This window comes from Athene cunicularia (genome assembly GCF_003259725.1).
Source record: "Athene cunicularia isolate RWA chromosome 1 unlocalized genomic scaffold, athCun1 chr1_part1, whole genome shotgun sequence".
Taxonomy (NCBI): Eukaryota; Metazoa; Chordata; class Aves; order Strigiformes; family Strigidae; genus Athene; species Athene cunicularia.
The window spans coordinates 95938822-95960582 of NW_020799091.1; the positions used below are offsets into that span (position 1 = coordinate 95938822).

Consider the following 21761-nt stretch of genomic DNA (forward strand, 5'->3'; position numbering starts at 1 on the left):
CATTTAAGTGAGTCAGCTCTGCCCCTTCAGCTTTTCCTAGTACCTTTTGTATTTAATCCATTTGTTTCTTGAAGAACTGCTTCATCTTTATTATTATTTCAGTGGATAACATACTGGTAGGGCTCCATCAGTGCAAAAATGAACAGAGCACTAGAAATTACTTTAGGTGATTAAGACTAACCCTGTTCAGCTGAAGAAAAAAAAAAAAAAGTCTTTTTTGTAAACTTAGAAGATCCCCCACTAAAAGCTTGATCTTTTTTCCCTCAGTAGTTGTAGCTGAAATATATTTTAGAATTTGTATGCAACATATTCATGGATTATAGTTATTATAACTAGGATCCTATCTTCTTTCTTGCTTTCATTTTTAATGGACAGACTCTTAGATGCTAATTGAAGTTCTTACTGTTAGTTTCTAGCTATAAGCCTACAGACTTTATACTTTTGAATTTATCTGCTAATAAAAAAAAAATTATCTGCTAATTTCAGTTGTCCTAATCAGTACAAAGAAGTGATTTTGCCTGCCCATAGTGTCTGATCAGGAACCTTGACATGCTTCTTCCTTTTCAAGTGCTCAAATGAAATGAGGAATTTAGCTTTTCAAAAATAAATCAAACTGCAGAAGCTGCAGATGTACTAAAACTGATATGTGGAGTTGAGGGGGATAATACATTATCCACTCAATCACTGCATTGGTCAGATTGCATTAGTCTTTGGAAGCATAACTCCACAGAACTGTACCTCACAGCTTTATATTTCTAGTAGTTCTTATTGCTTTGAAATGATATCTGCCATGTTCAAAACAAATATTTTTAAAAACATCTGAAAGACGAGTTGTCAATACCAGGAAGGATGTTACAAAGTGTATTGCCAATCTTGCATGTGTTTAAAGGTTGGGGGCACAAATTGACTCAAACTAAGTTATGATCCTGTAAAGTTTAGAGCGTGCATTTGAAACAAAAACATATAAACAACTCTTCTGAGTTGAAGTCCTGTTTTTAAGTCTAGTGCTTAGATGAAGATAGGAAAGAGTCTTCTGGAATTTAAGAATTGCATAAAAGGCAAGTAAAGGATATCTTTGCTATTTTATGCATTTTGTGTACTTCTTTTCCGTGTAGTCTTGTCTTATCAAACTCTGCTTTAAGGCAAGAGTTTTCTTGTCAGTTATGAGCATATGAGTATTTAGTAAGCGTGAGTTGAGTACTTTTATCTTGTTGTTTTGTGTTCTCACTTCTTACTCTTTCCTATTTGCTATCACTCTTCAGTTGATCAGCCTGAAGAATTAGGAGCTAGTGTTTCTGTGACTTTTGAAGAGGTGGAGAAGCTACTATACAAACCCCAAGAAGGAGAGTGGGGGATGAGGTCTCGTGATGAAGCATGTGAACGGATTATCAGTGGTATTGATCAGCTTCTGACTCTTGGTGAGCATATAATCGAAGATTTAGATAGTTTTCTCCTAACGTTATATTTATAAACAGGTTCCTGCAGTATCTGTTGCATCCTTTAAAAATACCCTGTGATAAAAGTAAATTAAGTGTTCATACATATTTATGTGCAGTTCTTTGTCTCTACTGAGATTTTTCTATTTTTTATACATCATTGATTTTCTAAAAAGTATACATGGTAATTGAACACCTGTCTTGATTGTCATATGCATACAAGCCTTGAAATAGTTTCATTAATCTGTCTGTTTCTTAACAGATATTTCAGCAGCTTTTGCCGGTCCAGTTGACCTGTGTACATATCCCAAGTACTGTACCGTGATTGCTTACCCAACAGACCTGAACACTATTCGGACGAGACTGGCTAACCGATTTTACAGGTTAGTACTAGCAGTAGAAACAAGCAGGAATGTGGCCTTGAGTTTGTCCATTGTGAGAAGATTGAAACTTTTTAGTAAGAAGAGCAATTACTATTTTTACAAACATTCTGCAAACCAATAGTCCAGTGCCTGAACTGAGCATTACTAGTGTTTCATAGCAGGACTCTGATGCTTCATAACTGCAACATTATATTAATTTTCATTATGTTTCTTAGTTCTTAAGACTGCTGATTTCAGCCTATAGTGACCCTGTTTTCAGACTGACATTCATAAACACTGACATTCTTTCTTTGAGAAATGTGCTATTTAAAATTAGCAAGTATTAAAAAAATTGAAGTTATTTTAGTGCTGAAAACATAATTCAGATTTTGAAGTGCTGTACTTAATTTACTTTGAAGAGGGTTAAGCTCTTAAGCACTTAGTAATGTAGAGAAGAGGGAAGAAACTGAAGTGATGATACTGTTATGATTTTCTGGGTGTGCTGCGTGTCCATAGATCTGAAAGAAATCTAAGGGTCTTCTTTATCTGGACTTGCATTCAGTGTGTCTGTAAATACAGTGAAGAGACATTCATAGTTGTTTTCCTCCTACATAAGACTGAAATAATGTCTTGGGAAATAGTTTGAAATTCTATAGGTGAAAATCTGCAAATATGAGGTATCTCTGCTTCACAATTATAAGGAATTGGAAAAATGAATTACAAAAATGGAATTACTTAGTTGTTCTAGCTCATTTCTATCAACCTGCAGTTTTAATTTGTAGCAGTTTCTACAAATCATGTTATAGAGGGCACTGCTTTGGTCAGTTGACCTCAAGGCAAGGAGTTTGAGGGAAGACAGAAAAGAACATCATAGCTGAGATGTCTTTAAAAACATAAGTAGACTAAGCTTCTTGTTGCTCTCTTTTTTTTTTTTTTTTTAATTGCTTGTGCCTTGTGTTCCTTAGTTAAAAATTACCAAGATACTACACAACTTGTGTTCCATTTGATAGGGCATTGCAACAAGCAACTTCTGATGTTTCCAGAATAAATGTTAACATTTACGGTGATGGTTAAATAGTACTTTTTCCCCCTCCTTTTTAAATAAGGTCAAATATAAGCTTTTTAAAAATGCATGCGTTTTTAAAGAATCCAGGGAATCCACAATCCTCAGTATTATTTCAGTGATGTTTTTAATTTAATGGTAACAAATGCTAGTGCTTACTTGGCTAGTTGTATTAACTGAATTTTAAGAATGAAACTAAAGTGTGCTAAAATTTTGCAAACTTTCTGAAGATGAATTATCAATAATGAGTTGGAAAACGAGTGAGCAAAGATGTGCATTGTTGGGTTTGCTTCCTTGAGTGTGTGTGTCTGTATATGTATACATATGCACATACTTCAGTGTTTCACGTGAATGAAAAGTTTGAGACTGGTCTAAGGAGACCTAAAGGAATATATCTTAATCTAATATGGATAGAAAATTACTAAGATGTAATTTTTGCAGTTTTTAAGCTTTCCAGCTTAGTACTAAAGGTGCAATATTTTTTAATTTTAAGGAGAATCTCTGCATTGGTTTGGGAAGTAAGATACATTGAAAGCAATGCTAGGACCTTCAATGAACCTGGAAGTGCTATTGCTAGAGCTGCAAAAAAGATCACTACCCAGCTCTTAAAGTTTATCAAGTAAGTGCATTTTAATCTAAATAGTGCTTGAATACCAATGCTCTTAAATAGTGGGAGAGTATAAGCATCTTAATATCCCTTTATTGTGAATTCTACTTCTTTTGATTTCTTACTATTTTTTAATGCACTTCAGGACAGTTGCATAATTCTTTTTGAGTATTATCTTAGCAAGGGAAATACTTAATGTTCGGCATAGAGACATTTTAACTTTTTCCCTTAATAGCAGTCACTGGTATTTATAGTCACTTGATGTGAAAGTAGCTCAACCTCTCAAGTAAGTTCTGTCCTGCCTAGCCCATGTCTAGAAGTTCCTGTTGCAGCTTGCTTGGCTTACTTCAGTTGAGAGGTTTATTTTGAAAAATGTTAGTGTAGGCAGTCTTCCTGCAGGTAGATCAGGTGTGAAGGTCTTCCTCAAATCCCTCATGCTAATTTCACCCTCCTCCCCTCGCTTCTGAACGCACAGTATAGCAGGTTTTTAGGCATAGCATTACTTCGTTAATACTATAATCATCTTGCAATTTTTATATTTTATTTAATTCTTAGTTACTGTTTTCCAGTTTATGTGTAGCTTTTGGTTGTGACTGTTTAATCTAGGAAATGATAGTTATGTTTTTGCTATTCCAGTAACAGAGATTTAATTGCATTACAGTGATCAGGACTGTACAAACATATTTGAACTATGTAGCACAACAGATGATGAACAAGATTGTCTTGATGCTGATCTGGTAAGCTTTTATTGTGGATAATTCCAATACTGTATGATGGTAAGAAAATACCAGCAGCTTTCAAATACTTTTGGTAAAATTGCTCAGTTATTCTTAGAGATATGTTTGTGTGTGTTTATACTTTTACATAGCTAATATAAACATGGAATATATTATAAATGTGGGGAATGATGTAAAGAGATGCTTTATTAAGATAATTGAGTTGTCAGTATTAAGTATAAAAATATGTATTTTGTACTATAACAGTGCCATCAACTAGAAAAAAATGCATGTTTTGTGAGTGGCACTATTTCTGAAGCATATTAATGTGCAGTAATGTAAGAGAAATATTACAAGAGTACATGAATAGCTATCTTTCACTGTATTTTTAATTATATGCATCTGATTATTTTTAAGGTCAAAATTATCATTGATACTAGTCACAAATGCTAAAAGCTGACAAGTTGTATAGCTATTGCAGTCATGCTTGGCTCTCAGTTTCTCTCTATACCACAATATGAATCATGCATCAAATTTGCACGCCTCACTGAGAATTTAATAAAGTGCATTTATCTTAAATCTGATAGAGGTAAATATGCATTGTTGTTATGCAGCAAATGCTATCTGCAGTGCTGTACGTTTAATAACGTACCCAAAGCTGCCCAAACTGATGTTTCTTCCACACTGTGATTTCTAATTTGGCATTTGCTGACAAGGCTTCATAAAGTCGCAGAGTAGCTGTTCTCCCTTGCAGGTTAATAAGTAGGGAAAAAATTACACTGAGTCATTTTGGTTCTTTATCTTGCTGTTTTAGCATCACCTTACTACATCCACATTGTTAAGGTTTTCTTTTCACCAAAAGTAACGATCACAGGATGTCTTTTCCTAAACTTGAGACAAATAAAATGAGAAACTTCTGTAACCTTTATTATCGGTAATTCAATTCACTAATAAGCTTTAGCATTGAGGTTCAAAGCTGATGGGTATCTTCTCATTCCAGTTTCTGGTGGTGGTTTTTCTTTTGTATTAAGGACAGGAGTTGGAGTTGAGAATCTTCAGTGGTGGTATCTAGGATCTTGCTTTCCAAGTCTCTCAAATGCTGTGGTTGTATTTTTTTATATGCTCATCTTCTGTCTTATTGAGACAAATTAGAATAAAAATCTATTTTTACCACAGTATCAAATTTAGTGACACTTTGAGCACCCATTATCTATTCTTTCATCTGTAATTTTAAAGATGATTTTATTTTATTTTGTCCAGGATGATGAAAAATGTCTTCCAAGAACAACATATAGAAGAAGAAAAGTGAGTTTACTAATCTTTACTGTATATACCCAAATGAGGTCTGGCAGGAAAAATTGTTTACTGGACTATATTGAAATTCTGTAGGAGTGATGCTAGGTTTTATAACAATCATAGAACAGAAATTTTCTAGTGGTATTAAGGAAGTAAAAACTTTGCTTAAGTAGGTCTTTGTTGTTTTAATGCTTCTGTACTTGTTCTGTTTAGTTTTCTAGGAAAATCTTAACTTACAAGTTGAATACCAGTCTGATTCAGCGTAACAGTTTTCAGTTATTTGTATGATATTGAAATATTAAAAGCATTATTCATCTGAGATGCTTGGAAAAAATATTTTGAGTGATGGATATTATTCACAATTTTTGAGAATTTGTTATCAGAGGGTATATTTCTTTGTGCCTTAGTTACTTAGTATAAAAGAACCCTTGAAAGATAGTAAAAGTTTTATAATTTGTCAGTTTACTAATAAGGATTAAAAAAAATCTGCTAGTAGTGTAGTGCCCTTTTTGTTATAAAACAGTATGTTTGGAAGTGCATTTTTCTGCTACAGAAATAATTCCAGACAGATTATCAGGTTTATTTTTCTTGCTGTATTTCAGTAATGCTTTTTTCTACCTTTTTCCAAGGGCCGGGGATTAAAAAAAGGAAGAAGCATGAAAACTGGCTATGACGAAAACTGTTGGAAGAAGCAGTGTATGGAACTGGTGAATTTAATCTTCCAGTGTGAAGATTCTGAACCTTTCAGGCAGCCGGTTGACTTGGATCAGTACCCTGTAAGTTGTTCTTACTAACCTTACAAGATATAAAAATTACTTGGTTTTTTTTTTCTTCTACCATTTGGTACTGTAATAAAATCTCCATATTGCTCTTGGAGCATTTGTTCTCTTTATGGCTTTCATCCCAAACCATTGAAAGAAATTTGCTTTGCTCTGTGCTTAGAACTGTGAGCTGTATGCTCTACTGCATCAAGATAACATCCATCAAAATATTGACACAAAACACTTGTAAAACAGTGGTGGTGTCTACAAATATCTTGATACCTTAAATATGGTTTGAAACCACTTAGAGTCGTTTTCTGCTTGCTTTTTTTACTGTCTCTTGTAGGGAAATAATTTTAGATAAAGCTGTATGTTCTTAATTAAAACTAGTTTCTTGAGGGACGGGTCTACAAAACCTGTTCACTGAGCCTGAGATATGAAGTTGATTTGTTCCTTGTCTTTCTCTTAGCTGTTCATGGTAATCTTGCCAATTCATTTGTCTCTTTTTGTCTAAAAACCCAACAAACTTTCAAGGAAAATAAATTCATAACAAGCATGCAACTGTGTTCCTGGGGACTTCATATCTTGAGTCAGTGTCTCACTTCAGGTTTTAAAAACATCTTGAGGTTCTCTAAAATTCATTAACAAGAGAGAAAGATATTGGTGTTTTGGTTTGTGGTGGTTTATTTGTGTTTTTTTTAACCAGATCAGTTTGTTTCTCCAAGGTAAAATGCATCAGGGAAAGGATTACATGATGATTTACAACAGTCTCATTTCTTATTTTAACAGTAAAAACATTGACTTGCATGTTGTTGTTACTGGGTAGTTTTTATTGAGGACCCTCAGGAGAATTGAAACTGGTAATCTGCCTGAGCAAGCATGTGACATTATATCAAATCATGATTCTTCAGAAATTCTGAAGATGACCTTGAAAATGAGCAAGAGTTTGTATGGGATAATGTAATGGAGACTTTAAATCAACTAGTCTCAGCAAAAGCATTGCTGTCTGCTCTGGTAGGTGCTTCTCTTTTCAGCTGATGGTTAAGATAATCTGTGGTCATTTTAGCTACTTTTAAATTATGGAAATAAAATTTAAAAGGGTTTTTTTTCTTTATACTTTGAAACCTTTTTTCATGTGTTTTATCTAGGATTACAGACATATTATAGACACTCCTATGGACTTTGGTACGGTGAAAGAAACCCTGGAAGCTGGAAATTATGACACTCCAATGGAACTGTGCAAAGATATAAGACTAATATTTAGTAATGCAAAATCTTATACTCCAAACAAAAAATCAAAGGTAGCTGTTAATATTGGGTTGTTTATGCTTGTTGTAATGAAACTAGGTATTTTGGAATTAGTTTTTCAGTACTTTTGTTAAAACTGCTGGTTGGAGAGATGGTGGGGCATGACAAAGAATATATGGGTATGACAAAAATATTTAATATGCTCATTTCTTTTTTATCTAGTGTTACACAGGATTGAGTGCCATGTTTTTTTTCTACAGTTTTTAATTTTAGAAATGTTACTCATGGATTAAAGGTTTTTTAATACAAGACACTTCCTTACCTAGATTTATAGTATGACCTTGAGATTGTCTGCACTATTTGAAGAGAAAATAAGAAGAATTGTTTCAGATTTCAAGAATGGTCAGAAACAGAATGAAAAACTACGAAGAAACCAGAGGTATACTAGAAGATTTCATAATCAAAGCTCAGTGCAGCAACCTACCAAAATGCTCAGGTAACCAAAGATGTAGAGATACATCACAACTGACTAATCTTTATACTGTCATATTCAGTCTATGAAGAAAAAACCAATTGATTTATTAAATGATTAACTTCAGTGAGACTTTTTATAATTCTCACAGTAGGAAAAACACACACACAAAAAGGGGTTTTTTTTGTAGTACAAAACTGGTTGTGAAACAGCAAAGGGACTGAAGAGTAGAAGAAGTTGGGCCTTTTGCTTTTTTGTGAAATATTTCAGTCAGGAAATGAATAATCAGACTGAAATAATGAAACAAAGATTTACTTGCTCTGTATATAACAAAGCTGAATATATTCCTCGTTTTTATCACATACAAAAGTAAGTCAGTCCTGTGGAATTCATAGAAATTTCCACTTACTGTAACAGTTAGGTATGCCTTTATCTTTTGAAGGAAAACAAGCTATAGATGTATCTGCTGGTTGATATGCTTAACTCATGTCTTCTTAATTTGAATATGGGATGAAGTGAGACAAAATACAAAAGTAAAACGTGGTACATCGTTGAAACTGAACTTATACCTTTCTGCTACTGTCCAGGCTTTCATCTCTGGCAGTGCAAGGACAGGAATGAGTTTTAAGGAAAAAAAGATCTAAGAATACATTTGCCATGTTTGGCTTTCTTCTCTTCAGATTTCAGTGGATTACTTCTACATGTTCAAATTCTGTTATTTATATGTGTTGGATTACACTACACGAATACCTGGGAATGAGCTTTAAGCTTTACTGGGAGTATTCTTTGGGTTCTCGTTTCTTCTCAGAGAAATAAGGAAAGTTGTATCAGGATAGGCAGAAATTTTCCTTTGAAATGACACTTCTCGTAACTGAAGAGTTGTGTATGACTTGTTTACAAGTCAGTGGTGCTCAGTGGGGCTGAAGTTTGGGACAATTTAGAAGAGTGTTTGCATAGCAAAAAGAGCATATGTGTCTTGTGCACACAGATGAATATCTGAAAACCTCTTTAGTAGTTCTATATGTGAAAATGTGACATCAGGACTGTGTGTAGTAGTCTACCATGTATAGTATGAAGAATCAAATCATTAAGTTGTCTATAAACATGTATTTTATTTTAGACAGTAAACTTTCTCTGAAGATACACCTTCTTTGTGTCCTTGGAACTCAGTTTATTGTGGAATAATGCTAGTATGCGTAGTGCTTAGTATGAGTTTATGTGCAATTAACAAGAGACTGAGAATTCCACAGAAATTGAGACTGCTGTTGCAGTTTCCTGGTAAACAATAAGAGGATATTGCTGTCTAGAAGGCATTCAGTATTACCTTCTTTGTTTCTCAGAGCAGAGAAGAATGTTTCCTATTGTGTAACTTCACTAGGAGTGTAGACTGTTACTTTAATGAAATTACATAATGCTTATTCTTATCAAAGTTAAAATTGTCCTACACCATGTTAGCTCACAAATCTAACTAACCTTCCAAAAATCTAAAATCGCACGTATTGCTAAAATACATAGTGGTCGTTATTTCTCTTAGTTTTACAACCTGTGTTGCTTTTACTTCTTTCCCCTTTCACTAGAAATTTGAAGCAGAAACCATTAAAGTCTCAGGCAAAAATTGAATCTGAGCAGGAAGATTCTTTTACTCAACCTACCTCAAGTAGAGCCGCCTGTGTTGCAAGCCATAAAACGAATGCTAGCAATTACAACCATAGTTCCTCTGGTGAATCCTCTGATTCTGCATGTCTGGCGTCCTTTGAAAGGAATGGAAAAGCTAGATCCACAACACTAACAAATTGTTCTGCATTATCATCAGGTCAGAAATGGAATCTGTTTCAGATGAGGATTTTCATCTTTGTCTTATCTATGAATTGTCCACTAATGTTTCCTTTCCTTTATAATATTCATAATTTCCAATTGCATCCTAAATTGTTAAATGAGGTTTACATTTTTAATGTGAGGTTTTTTTAACGAGATTTCTATGCAGCTTGTTTTTTTTGTCTAATACAGAATTTTATGTATTTTAGTGAATTCAGGACACTTACTACATTACTGAATGTTATAAAAAGATCTGTGCACTAAACATAGCAATTTCTGCCTTTAAATCCCGTAGAATGCAGTATGTTTATTTAACTTTTAATGAAAAAATTTCCACTTTATATGCAAGCTGTCAGTAGGATAGTTTGCTTCTTAGAGGCAGAGCTGTCTTGGTTGTATATCCGTTTTGCAGTCAAGTGAATGGGTGGGGGGTTTGCAGCTTTTATATGAGGATTCATGGCAACACTAAATTGAGTAAAACTGTTGATAAGAAAATGTTGACCCACTAACTGTATCATTGATGCTCCTAAGTCTTACCAAATTTAATAATAGAATTTCTTCATTTCCAATAGCTGTTCTAGGAAAATGATTGCAGTGAATGGATGTCTCTTACTTGAGAGGGAAATGTAGTGTATTTGATAAATCACACTCTAAAATACAGCTATACACCCATGTATGTTACATTAACGTTGCCATCCAAAATTAGCAAATAATAGAAGTTCCCCAAGACATAAAAAGCTTCCTGTCTTTTCCTTCTTCCCCTACACCTCACCTTGAAAAAAAAATTCAGCTTCTTTCAAAGAATAAGAATGCAGGTCCTAATAAAAGAGATCTGTCAGAGTATGTTTTGGGTTGATTGTTAACATGATGTTCTCTTACTTGAAAACAGTTGCATTTTACTTGAAACTTAAATGCAGGTTAAAGAAGCTTCCTGTTACTGAACACTGTATAAATATGGAGTGGTATATTTTGTGTAGCTATCGTGTTCATACATGTAAGTCATTTAAGGCATGACAGTGTATTGTAAGATAATATTGTGGGGAGATTTTGAAGATTGTCTGGATCAGCAAAATGTAGCTCTTAACTGGAAGCTAACTGTATGCTTACAATTCTAATTGACTTTTTTTTTTAAGCAGAAAGTGAAATAGAAGGTTCTTTGATTTCTTCATCTACTTCCTCTTCATCTTCTACAAGTAGCTCAGAAGACAGCAAAGAAAGCTCTGTGGCTCTTGTGTCATCTCCACTACACAATGGTATATGTAGAAGAAAGAACAACAATTGTAGGATAACTAGAAATCAAGCTGCTCAGAGAAAACAAATAGGTAAGATTTTAATAGGGGTTTTTTGTGAACGGCAAATAACACAAATGTATGTGTGTGTGTGTGTATATATATAACTAAATGTAATCAGTATTTTTTAAATTGTTGTATATGTAAGATACTAACTTTTTTGATTGGTGGTGGTTCTGAAGCTCTCAAAATACACTCAACTTCTAAAAGATTTTTTTTTTCAGTATGTAGGGGAGGAGGACAGAAACCAAGATCCTAGTGAGAGGGAATGTCTTGCAGCATTTTATATCTTAATGAAAGTAAAAGCAGTAATTTGTAGAGAAGTCATATTTTTCACAAAACTGGAATTAATCTGAAATTTATGACATAGCTAAATAATTTCTCCTGGCAGACAACAAAAGTAAATAACTACTACTAGGAGTATATTTAATTTGTCATGCTTGTGGGTTGAACCTGTTCGAAATTTGACAAGATGTAAGCTGCTACTTTTATATTTAAGATACTAATCTCTCTTCTCCTTTACAGGAACACTTCTTCAAGAGAATGGGAATATAAGAAAAAGTGTCAGAAAAAAGTTATATGGAAGTGACTCTGAAAATACATTAGTGGTGACGTCTGAGTCGCTCGGTAATAGTACTGGTCGACATAGAAAAACTCCACGCAGAAGTGCAGCTGTGGCTGCTAATAAGTTAAGGCTCATGAGTGATGTGGAGGAAGAGGTTTCAAGCTCAGAAAGTATTGGCATTGGGTGCAAGAACAGAAAATTGCCTCACCGAAATGCCTCAGCTGCAGCCAGGCGAATGTTACTGGAGGGTTCTGAGGATGATGTAGGCTTAAAGTCTGAAAGTGAAAAAGAAATAGAAGAGCAGCTTATCAAGAGAAAGATTCTTTCTCAGCCTGGTTCATCTGCACGAAGAAAATTTGTTAGCGAATCTGAAAATGGAACTTCAGATTCTGAGACAGACACACAGATGAAGCAGAAAAACTGGCAAAGCAATGGTCATAAACAGTTACGTGGGATAGTCCGTTCTGTATCTCCCAAATTGAAAAGTCCCACCCTAGACTTTTCAGAGGAGGACTCCAAAAGCCATAATTCAGAGGACGGGAGCAGTCAAAAAGTTTCTGACCAGTCAACATCTGCATGTAATAAGCCTGCAGTGAGCAACTCCGAGGATGAAGTGGATTCTGAATCGGATAGATGGAATGGCAGAAAAGCAACTGGTCTGCAGCTTGCTGCTCCTTTAAAAAAAGCAAAAGTTTTGAGTGATTTAGAGGACACAGCAGAATCTGAAACAGAAGACAGAGAGAATGGGAGAAGTTTTCTCTCGGAGAGTTTGGTGCCAACTAGAATTGCTAGGAGTTCAAAATCTGGACCTGGTGCCAGCTTCAATCACTCTTCTGATACAGAATCTGAAACATACTCCAATAACAGTAACTATTGTGAAACTTCTTCAAAAATAAAAAAGAGGAAGAGAAAAGGAAAAACAAAAACCATTAGAAAAGGTAAAATTTTTAAGGTTAATGCATTTAATTCTTGATACTGACTAGATAAAGGAGACAATGTGAGATTAATGACTGGATAATGACTGAGAGGATTTGGACTATACAGTGTGTATAATAGTTTTCCTTGTTCTGAAATAACTATAAATGGGGGAGGGAGAACTCTTAAGTGTCTAGAAGTCTAGACAGGTTTGGAACTGGGAGGTTACCAAACACAGCACTGAGAGAAAACTGTTACAGTTTGGTGTAATTTTGTGGGGTTTAGAATTCAGGCTGAACGCTGGCTGTTCTCTTGAAATTCAGGCAATACCTTTCTCTGTGAAAGACTTGCCATTAAATCATAATTGTTCTTTCCATATTTAACTCTCACTTGCTTACCTGTGTAGTAGTACATAGTAACTAATGCTAAAATACCTATTCTGAAGTAAGATTCCTGTGCATGGATGCTGTGACAGTTAAATTTGAGAAGTGATGGCCTTCAGGTTATTGGCACAAAACTGAGCAATATTCTAAAGGGTGCTGTGAATGAGGTCTGTGGTATACAGCTCAAGTAGCAGAAAGGAGCAGTGCATTCTCCTTCTTTGGCCTGCTTCTTGTTTTGACAGTTTCAGTAGTAACAACCTTGTGGTTTGTAGTCCTGTTAGTTTGAGTTTGTGGGTAATGTAATAGTTCTTAATTCAGGTTATTTTAATTTTCTGATGAAATTTCTGTGCTAAAGCAGATTTACAACCATTATTTTCAGTTGAAGTAACTTTATTTTTATTTATAGTATTTCAAAATGAATTTGATTGAAAGGTGTTTTAATTATTCTTTCCTCCATGGTGTACACTGGAACATGTGTCTTGATTTGACTTTCAGATTTTATTTTGTCAGTGATGTGTCCTTAAGACAGAGACGCACTTTGATGCTGCATTGGTAGTGTTCTGATGCATGTCTGACTTCTCCCAGATTATACATACATGGGGTTGGGGGGGTGCTGTTACCGATACAGTGGTGACCCTCGTATTCCTTGCTCAGTTTAGTTTCATAGGTTCATGGGTGTCTTAAGCAATGTTGTATCTAATTGAAGCGTCATGTCACTGCTCTAACTGCATTATCAGACTGATAAGACATTAGATGAGAAGATCTCTGTAAAGCATTAAATGGCCAGCTGAAGTTGCAAAAGCAAGATTTACCATTCCACTTGTTTCAAAAAGTTCTTTGCTTTTTGGTTTTTTTATGATTTTGTCTGTCTGTCAAATGTTTGTGTGTGCTGGCTGACACATTGTGATTTGGAGATACAGTTTTTAGGGTTTTTTAAGCTTATCAGAATGATGCTAAGTTTTATTAAAACAGGTTCTGTGCTTTATGTGTCCTCATATTTTTAGAGGATTGATCCTGATTTGGAATTTGAAAGACTGTTCAGAGGTTGGTGTTTGGTCTAATCCTTCTAAACTGGTCACTGAATCGCGGAGACCAGAATATGAACCTCTAAGAACTCTAGGAATTTTAACTGTGGTTGGGATTTTTGTTGGTTTGTTTTGTTGGTGTGTGTTTTTTTTTTTCCCAAAAAAAGAATGTGAAAGCTCTTAAGCAATCTTAAAAGACAAGACTTGAGAGAATACCTATAAATGGTAGTAGATGCAGTTGCATCACTAGCTTTTCCTGTATCTAACTTTCTTCAAGTGCAAGTTGTCAGTATGCTTTACAGCGAGTAAAGGAAATTTTTCAGGCTTTGGAGCTCTCATGACTTGCAGTTATCCTAAAAAGGAAAATTAACATGTTCAATGTACAGGATTGTATTGTGTGAACTGCTGCACACACTTTTACATAACTTTTCTTTTTATTTTCAAGGCTTCATCATATAGCTTTTGTTTTATTATTGTAGTGCAAAGACTAATCTTTCCCTGCAGTCTTCTTTACCCACCTCCCTCAAAGCAGTCTGCATTATTTAGGCTTAACACGGGGAGTTACACGAATTTAGTGCCCCACAAATAGTTACGAAAAGACTGTAAGGGAATTAAAGCAAAAAAGGTACTCAAGCTCAAAGGGGTTGGTTGGTTGTCTCCACATCAAGCATACAAAACAAAATTAAACTTTCTGGTTCACATAACATTCTATCAGAGCTGAAGACTGTCATGTTTGGGAGCAAAAAATCCTATCAGTGTTTTCAGTTACTTCCTGCATACTTAATTTGGCAATTGATAAAAGAAAGAGCCGTCTTCAGTACTGCAGTATAGAAGAGTAAAAGCTTTGTGTCCAAGTTACTTCCTTTCCAGTGTTCAGTGTCAACTTGAATGCTGCCTTGCCAAAAAATAAGGTGGGGGGAAGGATTATTTTTGGCAGCATGTGTTTTTTCTTCCAGACTGAGTAAATTTTTAACAGCCTTGTAAATTAGATTATTGCAGATTTTTGTGCCCTCCCAGGTAGTGGCTTTGCTGCACGTTTATAATGCAGTGGTTTAAGAATCTGGAGAAGAAAGTTATTGTGTCTCAAGATGAAAATGATTGTCTTGTAAGATGAATCTGTCTTGACAGTTTTCCACAACTTAATTCTTATGTACTAAAAAGATATTAGTATTCATAGCTGCTAAACGTACTGAAAATGTTTCTTAATGTTTTAAAATCAGGAACGTGAAAGGATGCCAGATGGACCTGAGAAGCAGCAGTAAAGATCTGCAGAGTTCTGTAATTGGCTACTGAACTCTAGACTTGTCAGAGCTGTGTTGCCTTAGTCACTTTCTAAAACTTAATAGGGGGAAAAAAAATCTTTTAATATCTTTATACAATTGAAAATCTTGAATATGCTTCTTAGTCAAAATTCCTGAGTCAAATATAAAACACTTTGGGGGTTTTATTTGGAGACTTGTTACCATTACTTTGAGAAGATTTGAAGAGACATTTAATACGGCAAAAAGGGAAGGTATTGGTACAAATACTTTATCTAATGTAAACTTGTAGCTTTTGGAGCAGGCACTTGGTAACATCTCCCTTTTCAAGCTTGTCTAACACCTCGTTTTTAAGGAGAAAACGAGACTGGAAGACTTTCCTTACACTTTTTGTGTAAACATTTCCCATGAAATAGGTAAAACCTGTCACATTGGGTAGCCAACAATGAGATTTTGGTCTCTTTAGCTTGTCCTTTTAATGTAATGTGGATGTTTTAACTGTTGTCATGTTTTAAAAACTTGATGAAACTCTGGTTTCTCTCTTTGCCAATTCTTTTAACACTCTGGTTAAACTGAAGCTTCTGCTGTATTGCACCTTTTGTACCTGTGGGGGTGAAATGTTAATTTGTCTTCCAGCTCTAACTTGGAGCAAAACTTCTCTTACTCACATTTTGTCTCTTAAACTTTTTGGATTACTCTTTTTTTTTTTTTTTTGTTAATTCTAATCCTTTTACTTTGGCCATAGCTTCTTTAGTAATCAATGTTCATCTACTAGGTAAAACTGCCAATCATAAAAGCAGATTAAGCATTGGTTTCCATGTGCAGTTGGTGCCAGACATTGGCAGATATCAATATGTATTATCAGTTAGTTGCCAGGGGCTGCATTTGCTTAATGATCATAATAACATTACCAAATGTTTTAATGAGAATCACTAAGAAAATAAACAGTTGTTTGTTTTTTTCTTTTTACTTTAATCTCTTTTTGCTTTAAGTTGAACCCATTTATTATGGAACAGTCATACTTCATACAAACTGTTTAACATCCCCTGCCCTGTAGAACCACCCAAATGTTGAGGTGCATGCGTAGCAGAATATATCGTTGTCATATACAGTGTTCCTTATGGGCAGGTAACTTTCAGGTATTTAGTTTTCTTTACATTGTAAGTTCTTCCCAGGTTTGTTTTGTTGAAACATTAGTTGTCCTGTATATGAATTTATGATAATTAGCTTTGGACAATGTTTACTGTAAAGCACGATATTTATTTTCCATTTCAGTTTGTGTAATCTTTAATCTAATTTACAATACTACTACAGGTAGTCACATAATTATTTTTAAATTAGCAGATGCCCTTTCTAGCTAGTTTTTCTCCTCAACAGTCATATAACAACAGATGTGCTGTTAGCACAGCCTAGTTTACTGTGGTTTGCCAAACTGATGGATGTATTGCTCTTTTCTTAAGCTTAAGTAGCTGATAGTTAAATAGGAAAGGAAAATGTACTTCTAAAAGTGATTGTTAGGTACTGCTGGAGTATATGCATGCTTTTATTTAAATACACACATATAGCCACATGTATTTATATAACAATTTTTAAATACATACATACTGTGTCTATATATAACTATATATATACTATGCAGTTAACCAGCTAAGCAATTTATGTGAGCACTTTGGTTATTTTTTTTTAATATATATAATACATATAAAATATACTAAATATCTAAAATATAGTAGGTATAGTACTGTAATGTATATTATACTTTATATACTTTATACATTTTATGCAATATATTTTATATAGTTATTTTTATATAACATAGATTTATAACATGTTTTTGTGTATATTAAAAAAAACAAAACAAAACAAAACAAAAAAAAACACGACCTAAAGCAAAGTTTTCATGTAAATTGTGTAGCTGGTCAACAGGGTTTGGGAAATTGTGAACTGTAGCACACCCTGCAGATTAGTTGACTGGAGGTATGGCTAGATATTCCTACCCAGTATTGCAGCCTGGACTTCGAGGCTTAGAGTTTGATGACGTGAATTCAAGGACAGCTTGTCACAATGGTATACCTGATGGGACAAGGCCTTGGTGCCTTTATTTTAAGTGCTTTCCTAGTTTTTGTGGGTAGTGGAGTTTAGTCCTCCCTCTTCCTGTCTGTGCAATCTGTTTGTACCGTTGCAGCATTTAATTCAGGATGTTCATTGTGTAGTTTCATTAAGTTTTAATTTAAAAATAAGATGAGCTTTATACAAAATCTTAAATTGTGAGCAAATTTGTATACGAAGTATAGATTTATAATAATTTCGTAGTGTGTTGCAGAAAGACTGGACTCCTTTATTCTTTAGTCTTGCATTCCATATTCTGAATTAGCTGCTGAAACTTTAAAAATATGCATATTATTATGATAAAGGTTTTTTTTCCTCAAAACATGCATCTATAAACACCTAAACACCTGTTGCTGTGAAAAATTGGCTAACGTTATTGTGTGCTTTCTTTTGGGTTTTTATTTTTTAGCTGCCTTTCTTGGAATAGTTTCTTTTAAATTTTAAATGTTTATTTCTTCAAATGACTGAAGGGGATTAAGTTAGCACTCAGCATTAAGTCTGGGCAGTCTTTTCTGCCTTTCGAAACAGCCCTTCTAGAATGCGAGTGTAGCTCAAAGCAGATGTAGGGGAATCTTAATCCTAGGGTTGGGTTATACATTTCTACACTCACTAACTGGTCACAATGTCTCTTTCTACCGGTAACCTGTGTGCTGTTGTTTGCTACCACTCCTATGTTGTGATGTCTCATTACATGTCCTGACAGTATGTTCCTGTTTCAAGTGTAATTTACCATGTTAAAACTCTTTGCTCCTGACCTACCTCACAAGAGCTATAAGCAGTAGCCATGTCTTGGATACACGTCTCCGTGATAGTATTGGAGGACAGTGTGTAATTACTTCAGCTCTTCATTTTTTAATCCATGAATTAGTCCACCTTTTATACAGCATTATGTGTTATGTTTTTGCCATAAAAATCACACAGTACAACTAGTAGTAATGTTCATGTATAATTTTTGGAAACTGTTAGAAAAGACAGTAAATTAAGTATCCTTTGGAACATCAAAACAGAAATATACTTGAGTAGTAAGTACATAAAAGGATTTACATTGAAGTAATGACCAGATTCGGTATTTGAAGAGATTTTTGATACTGGTATTCAAGCTGGACACTTTCTGTTGTGGGGTTTTTTGGGTTTTTTGTTTTTTTAACTTCCTATAGTACATTCATTGCTTTTATTCTTATTGGAATTTAGGGAAAATGTTGTGCTGTACTTACCTCACAGGTGAGGAATTGGGGAACAAGAAGACTACAAATGGTTTGCAGTGTTAAGCAGGCTAGAAGGAGCAAGGAACTGCACCTTACTCGGTTTTAAGTCTCAGGCTGGTATTCCCATGGCTGGGTGGCTACCATTCTTAGAAGACATTGAGCCATTAGCAGTTCAGACAGTTGAAACAAAGTTAGCCAGACAAGCTTGATTCATCCCTCTATAAAAGAAGATGAGAGAGCATGCCCCCTATAAACTCCTCTTGTTTTCCTAAACTTTCACTTGATAAAGTACTTAACTGTCTAGCATTCTGCAAATAGACAGCAGCTGCTATGATTTTTCCCTCGGTTTCCTGAGTACAGGTAGAGAATCATCAAAAATAATTAGTTTAAGATAGAACAAAGTGTAATGTTATCAGGAGATAATAGGCTAATATAATATAGGGGCTTTAGTGGAGCACATTTATCCATTTCATTCAGAACAGCTACAAAGAAATATGAGAGGGACAACAATCTCAGGAAAACTTTGCAAAACACATTTCTGCTAAAACAGGAACGCTATTTTTTTATGAAGTCTTCAAATAAATTTATTTCAAGAACTTCTGCTTTTAATTTTTATTGATATCTAGGATTAATTCTGTTTTATTTAGAAGGTAAAAGTTTAAACCACTGATCTTCTTAGCATTGTTCACATTATTTAGAATATTTGTTTTAAAGCCCAACTTACAAGCAAGTGCTATATTAAAAATACTGAATGGAAGATTTACTGTTAGAAGCAATCTTACTGTTTAAAGCCCTAAGGAACTCAATGGTTTAAATGTTCTCTATGTATGTGAAACAATTCTAAAATTCTGAAATCCATCAGGAGCTTGTGTCTACTAAAAATATCTGATTTTTAGAATAAAAAGTTCTAAAAAGTGTAATAAGATTCTGAAGTTCATGCAAAAAGATGATAGCTTGTAATGATGGAAGTATTAGTAATATGAAAGCATTTGTTTGCTGAATTAGGTAACTTGTAATTTCTAAGCCAATTACTAGAGTGATGCTAATGAAAGGGTTTGAAAGTAACATTCTTTATCTCAAAGGAAGAGAGTAATGCTGAGAGTTAAAAGTGTGGCTGGGACTGGCTGACTGTATTTTTAGTAAAGGCTTAAGGTAAATTGCATGTAACAGTTGAAATAAAAAAAAAATACTTTTGTGTATTTTATTAAAGGTGGTAGTGTTTGTGCTTAATAAACTGATTATTTCAGAAATGTAAATATTGAAAACTTTCAATTCTTTATTTTGTAGAATCAACATCTGAGGAGACTGGACAAAGTGCAAAAGTGCTCAGGAGCAGGACGTGTATCATTAACTACAAGAAACACATAAAGCTGTCTAATATGACTGAGAAGAAAAATCCACGCAGATGTGCCACTTTGGCAGCTAATAAGATTAAGATAATGAGTGATACAAAGGAAGAATTATCAAGCTCAGAAAGTGTTTACACAGTAAAAAAGAACAGAAGGCAGCTTCATGGCAATGTGTCTGCAGCATCAAGGAAGAGACTGATCAGCAGCTCAGAGGTAGATGATTGCTTGAAGTTTGAAAATGAGAAAGAACAGCTTTCTGGCAGAAAAAAACTTTCCTGCACTGAATCATCTACTCCTAAAAGAAAATATATTAGGGAGTCTGAGAATGAAAAAACAGAATCTGAGGCAGAGATAAAAGTGACTCAAAATCAGAATGATGATAACCACAAGCAAGCACAGAAAATGGTCTGTGCTGTAGCTCTTAAAAATCTCAAATACAGCTCTTCAGAGGAGAATTCCAAAAACCACAAGATGGAAAACGGGAGAAACTGGGGAAGTTCTAGTCAGTCAACTTCAGCCCACAACCATCATACGAGCAACTCTGAAGAGGAGGTAGATTCTGACTTGCCTAAACATGAAACTAAAAATGTAAGAGAAGTATCAAATAAAAAATCCAGAGCCTCTTTCAGAAGATCAAAACTGTTGGATGACTTCAAAGAAACAGCAGAATCAGAAACAGGGAGGAAGAAAGATGAAAAAAGCTCAGTATCAGAGAATGTGGGAGCACCTGGGACTGCAGGAAGTTCAAAAGCCAGTTTCAATTGTTCTTCTGATTCAGACTCTGGAACTGATAACAGTATCTATAGTGATGCCACAGAAACAAGAAAGAGGAAAAGGAAATCAGAAATTGTTAGAAAAGAAATTACCAATTCCAACCCTTCTAAGCCTTCCAGAAGACCCCAGCGAAGGAAACGTTGGAAACCTAACCAAGAAAATGACTCTGAAGATTTGGATTACACCAAATACAGAAGAGCTAATCGGCGTTCTAAGATAAGAACTCGGAATGGTGGTAGGCGGACTGTGAGATACGATGATTGTGACGACGACGACGATGACAGAGGTTTAGATGATGTAGACTGCGAAACGTAACCTTAAAAGGAAAAGCCAGCCCACTTTTTTTTTTTTTTTAATGGTAATAGCACTAGAACTCATGATGGATGCTGGCTCTTCTTTGTCCTACATTTCAGGGAATATATTTATATTTTTCTATGAAAAAGTTATGAATGTGATTAGATGATGACTTTCTCCTTTTCATATTTTGACTTGCACTTGCCTGCCCATGTAGCAGCATTTAGCACAGATGCCAAAATGTGCCTCATTATAGGGGCAATTTTTTGTCTTTACTGGTATTTTATTACATATAACAAGAGTTAAAAAAAAAAAAGTTAAAACACTGCGCAACAGGTTACTAGCAGTATGTTGAGTATTATTGTTATGGGTGCTGCAATGGAATACTACCTAGGTCATACAACATTCAAGAACAGATTTCAGACATCTCTAATGCTGTATGAAATCATATACAATAGTAACAGGCTTATAAATAATCCTATACACTATAAAAATCTGGCAGATGCTAGCATTGCATCAAAAGAGTAATGGATGGTCAGTAGGCTAATAACTTTACAACTTGTATTAGTACAGATGTTAAATGTTCTGTACTTCCATTATTGATAACATGCAACTAGAACCAGTTACCAGTGAAAAAGCGTATTTGCCAATTACGAAGGCATATTGGTGCTGGTGAAGAGAGGGTTTATGCTGACAGGTAGTACTATCATAATTAATGTGACTTCTATACTGTAAACTTAAGAATATGAAATGCAGGTGAACTCTTGGGCCTAAGGGTTTTTGTGTGTTTTCTTTATAAAATAGAAAAACAAACAAAA

General features: G+C 34.6%; 1 protein-coding gene across 1 annotated transcript in view; it reads left to right on the forward strand.

Moving 5' to 3' along the window:
• BRWD1 (bromodomain and WD repeat domain containing 1) overlaps nt 1-21761 on the forward strand; it is a 58033-nt gene extending 36272 nt beyond the window's left edge. Inside the window, exons 29-40 of the mRNA XM_026842677.1 lie at nt 1263-1418; nt 1699-1819; nt 3355-3480; nt 4130-4205; nt 5445-5489; nt 6110-6256; nt 7390-7542; nt 7816-7985; nt 9539-9774; nt 10913-11098; nt 11591-12568; nt 19814-21761. Coding sequence (XP_026698478.1) covers nt 1263-1418; nt 1699-1819; nt 3355-3480; nt 4130-4205; nt 5445-5489; nt 6110-6256; nt 7390-7542; nt 7816-7985; nt 9539-9774; nt 10913-11098; nt 11591-12568; nt 19814-20964 — 3545 coding nt within the window. The 3' untranslated portion in view covers nt 20965-21761. The remainder of the gene's footprint in view (nt 1-1262; nt 1419-1698; nt 1820-3354; nt 3481-4129; nt 4206-5444; nt 5490-6109; nt 6257-7389; nt 7543-7815; nt 7986-9538; nt 9775-10912; nt 11099-11590; nt 12569-19813) is intronic.